Genomic DNA, 4,826 nt, shown 5'->3' with positions numbered 1-4,826 from the left:
AAAAAATTTACAAAAAAAAAAAATCTAATAAATTTAAAAACACCTTCCAAAAATGTTTTAAAGTCCTCCGCCTCCACGCACATACTAACACAAAGATGCGTCAGCTTCCGAAAATAATTGTGTCACACGGGTTATATATTGCCGTGCATTCTGCGTGAAAGCGATAATTCTACGGCCATTATTCAGAGTTAACTCTAAATTGATGACCTGATGACGCATTGCCTATAGACAATTTTGGGTACTGTAGTTTTTTTTCACAATTTGACAGATGCACGCAAATGTTATGACAGTGAAATAATGAAACCCAGCAGGCTCTAGAGCAGTCATTCTAATCTTACATTCACTATGCAATGAGCTGGAACAAGCAGGCAACTAGTTAAGTCTGAAAAGTCTTGTCCATGTCTGTACTTGACTTGCTTATGCAGCCAGTATTGGGTCCCAGAAAACATAGCAGCTTCGACCTTCACATGACAATACACACCTTTTTCTGGATTTTATAGCGTTTGTGACATGTCATACGCTTACTGGCTTTCTTCAACTCTGTAAAAGACAAAAAGATGAAAATAAATCTGAATGTGAGGAAAAACAACCAGGCTGATTAGCACTACCTAACCACATGTAATATACTGTACACAGAAGAAACAAATTATAAACACAAACGTTTTGACCAAAATAAAATGTATGTTGTTGAACAAGAATCAAAGTCCAGCTGGATTTGATGTGGTATGAATAACCAAGCATCCCAAGAAGATGAGAAGATGGAAGCGCTGGAGACAAAGGGGAGCACTAACAGGGATTGTTTCAGTAGGGAAGTCTGCCATAAGGTGCTAATATGCTGTACACACTAGTACAGTGGGAGGAATTTATGCTAAAGCTGGCCATATACTATTCGGATTGCATCCAGTTCTTGATGAACCGATTGATCAGCTGGTCAAATGGGCTGGATGGAAAATCTTTGAACGAACAGAGCCGACAGCCAATGAGCTGCTGGCACTATTGGGGCATTCTGACAGCGGCCGCCATCAGAATATAATGCAGACAGCAGGAGATTACTCAATCAACACTTTTAAGCGTTGACGGAAGAACCTGTAATATTTTCTGCATTTAGTCCACGGGTTGATCGAAGAAAGTATTACAGTGTATACCGAGCTTAACTAATCGCTAAGCTTTATCTTTGTTATGGGTCTTTTTTTAAAAGAGTTCTTGCAATACATTAGTGTTTAGGGACATTTCACATAATTTATCAACTGTGCAGTAACTGCATCCAGCATTTGCAACATTAACCCCTTCCCAACCGATGACTGAATTAGCCAGTCAATATCGTTCAGTTTGTTAACGACCGGTAACTGTATAATTCCGTCATTCGGTACAATAACAACTGTTCCCTGAAGGGGTCAGAGGCAAAGCTTCAACAGCAGATTAGGTGGCCACAGCGAGAGCTGATCACTGTTATCGCAGAGACCGTGACAGTCACAGAGCTGGCAGCAGCTCACTGTTTTGTCAACTGCTAGCCAGCTGTGTGTTACTAAAATTATACAAAATATCTCAGGGGAGAATACTGTATTCTACTCAGAGATACTAAGTATCAAAGCTCCTGTAAATAAAATAAAAAAATAACCCCTTAGTGCTGCCTGGTTTAAAAAAAAAAATTAAAAAAAAAGGAAGAAAATAATAGCCGAGGAGGCTATTTAAGATAGCAGAAAAACATTCCAGGTTCTAAAATTGTGTCACACCAATATTGTATTTCATTCCTTGTATTTTGTAACCTAAAACTCCCGAAATAAACTGAAATCCCAGACATGATATACCCCATAAATCAGGACAAATACAAATGTATTATTAATTACTTTGTTAGCTACACATTACTATTGCCAAACCTATGAAAATGTGTTTGGTTGTTTTTGCATTCTTTATGAGAAAAAAAAAAATGTATCTATTCATGCGTCAAATCACATTAAAGCCCATTGTGTCCTTTACAAAACGGTATATATAATGTGTGTAATGCATGAGGAAGATGAAAATGATGGTTAAACAAACGCATAGCAAAAATGGCAAAATTGCTACGTTCTGCAGAAGTCAAAACATTTTCTGAAGCTTCGTCACTAAGGGGTTAAAAGGCCTGCCCTCACACATTCTAAAAATGTGCAAAGCAAAGATAATTCAACGTCACACCCTAAAGCTGGGTATACACACATTTTATTTGAACAACCTGTGCGGGCTTATGAGCTTGGATGGAGGAATCCCCTTTGGTTTCTTCTGTATTCTGATTGGTTGCATGCTCCTTTGCAGATCAGAATTTGACAACCAGTTCCATCAATCTTCTGATCAAGTGATGCTGGTCAGAAAGGTGCCGACAGCAGCATCCACTGTGTGGATTTCACCCAGCTCGTACTGTGTATACCCGACTTAAATCAGCTAAGCTCTTCAGGGATATTGAACTGTCCTCCTGGAGGTTCCCTGGAAGTTGGAGGATTTAGAGATGATTCTCCTGACGAAGGCATTTAGGAATGAAACAAACTAGAATAATAAATCTGTCGCTATTGCACTTGACATCCGGGATGTGACATTTTAATAGATGCTGATGATGCCACCAAATTGAAAAGGTGCCCTATTAGTTTTATATATTTTGGGAGCAGTTTACTTCTGCTTTAACCACTTCGCAACCCGTTTAAAACAGACGGCGCTTTACAATAGAAGCGATTCTGGCGGCTCAGCTGCCGCTAGATCGATTCTACGGGCCAGTAAAGTGCCCCCCCACCAATCTCATCCCCACTCTATGGGACCGGGAATGATACACATTACATCAAATCTGGTCCTTGAGCGGTCATTGCTGGGCTCCTAAACGCCAGCAATAAGCTATTGAAGTGCGATCTGCACTTTAATAGCTTACTTAAAGTGGAAAGGTGACAGTAGAGGTTTTTAGGACCCCCAGTATCACCTTAAAGAGGACCTGTCACCAGCAATATGCTATCACATGGGGGGCTTGTAAGCCCCCCTATGTGATAGCTAGGGATGCACAGATACTAGTATCAATATCGGTGCCGATTCGAGTATTTGGGCAAGTACTCATACTCGCCCAAATGCTCCGATGCCTAGCACGAGTACTTCCGGTATCAGGAAGCCAGGCAGCGAGTCATTACACGCCACCTGGCTTCCTGAATGCGACTTCCATTACTAAAAAGTATCGGTAATTGGTATCGGTGAGTACTAAAAAAAAAAGTATCGGTAATCGTACTCAGACCCAAAAAAGTGGTATCGGTGCATCCCTAGTAATTGGTATTGGTGAGTACCGGGGAAAAAAATTATCGGTACCAAAATACCGGCATCAGTGCATCCCTAGTAAAAGCAATTAAATTTTTTTATTAAAATCGCCCGCATATTACGGTAAACACGCGTTGGGTTCGCCTACATACAAAATCGACAATCGCACTACACATGTTGGATATCACCGCACACGCCAGAGCAATAATTCTAGGGCCAATATTTGCGTGCATCTCTAAATTGATGACCTGTAGGGGCCTTTAAAGAGTTGTTCATGGACTTTTTGGGGTACTGAAGTTTGTCGCCGTTCCACAGACGCACACAAATTTTGTAACCTAGGCATGTTGGATATCTATTTACGTGTACCCTTACCTTTTATATTTTACAAACCAATGGGTACTATATTGTGTTTTTGGGCACTAAATTTATAAAGTGCATTTTTGACAAAATTTTGGGGGTTGATAAAGAGTTGCGCTAATTTTTATTCTATAGGGTGCTGGCTTTCAGAAAATATATGTTTGGGGGTTTGAAGTAGTTTTCAGGCCTAAAATGTGGAATAGGACAAAAAACGAAAAAAAAAGGCCTTGGCAGTGAAAGGGTCCTTAAAGCCACATTAAAGGAGAACTATGATGTGAATGCTTTTCACTCACCTCATAGTTCTAGCCGACTTGTGACAATGAGACTGTCACAGGTCGGCTCAATAGATCGGGAGGTGAGCGAACACATACCGGCGTTCGCTCACCTCTCGATCCTGTCACGGATCTCTGCCGTGACAGGGGAGGGGCTGGATTCCTCCCTCCCGTCACGGATCTCTGCCGTGACAGGGGAGGGGCTGGATTCCTCCCTCCCCGATCCGCCAGCGCTGACTGGTGGATCGGACGGGGGAGTGGGCGGGTACAGCTGGCTCTGCCTCTAGATAGGCAGAGCCAGCTGTCAGTCACGCAGCTGGGCAGATCCCGGCACAATTGTCGGGATCCGCTTCAGCGTCTCAGTATACCGCGAGCTACAGCTCACGGTATACTGGGCCTAGGGTGACGGGAGGACGCTAGTTTGTGTCCTCCCGTTACCCTGAGAACTATGGGGAAAAGGCCTAACCACATAGTTCTCATTTAAAAAGGCAACGTTTTTTTCCCTCAGCCCAACCTTAATTAAAGCACTTACCTTAAATGATGTCTCTTAATTCGATCTTTCCTGATGTTTTCAGCCTTCTCGCCAGCGTTGCTGCGGGTCTCTGATCCAGCGCTGACTCCTCTGGGCTTGCTGGCACTTCCTGTCCCACGGTGTCTGCATGCGTGTGCACACACGTGTCCATAGACTTACCTTGCGTCTCTCCTCACGTCCCTGCCGAAAATGTGAACTGCGCATGCGCCCGCCCCAAGATGATTTGCAGCCGCCCGAGAATTATTACATTTTCGGATGGGAGCGCGCAGGGAAGACACAGGTAAGTTTAAACCACTTTTAAAGAGTTTAAAAAAAAAAAAAAAAACTTTTTGCATATATCTACTGCTTGCTAGCAGTAGATATATGCAAAAAAAGCTGAGGGTTTAGAAACCCTTTAAGGGGTT

The 4,826-nt window shown here is 42.5% G+C and overlaps 1 protein-coding gene across 1 annotated transcript in view; it reads right to left on the bottom strand.

Annotated features, from left to right (window-relative positions):
- The window catches only part of GNL3 (G protein nucleolar 3), a 22,096-nt gene that overhangs the window by 13,977 nt on the left and 3,293 nt on the right, over nucleotides 1-4,826 (bottom strand). Inside the window, exon 2 of the mRNA XM_018562475.1 lies at nucleotides 482-540. Coding sequence (XP_018417977.1) covers nucleotides 482-540 — 59 coding nt within the window. The remainder of the gene's footprint in view (nucleotides 1-481; nucleotides 541-4,826) is intronic.

This window comes from Nanorana parkeri, unplaced genomic scaffold (assembly GCF_000935625.1).
Source record: "Nanorana parkeri isolate BGI_ZX_2015 unplaced genomic scaffold, ASM93562v1 scaffold579, whole genome shotgun sequence".
Lineage (NCBI taxonomy): Eukaryota > Metazoa > Chordata > Amphibia > Anura > Dicroglossidae > Nanorana > Nanorana parkeri.
The sequence above is the reverse complement of the archived record's forward strand: the minus strand, read 5'-3'. Positions and strand labels throughout refer to the sequence as shown.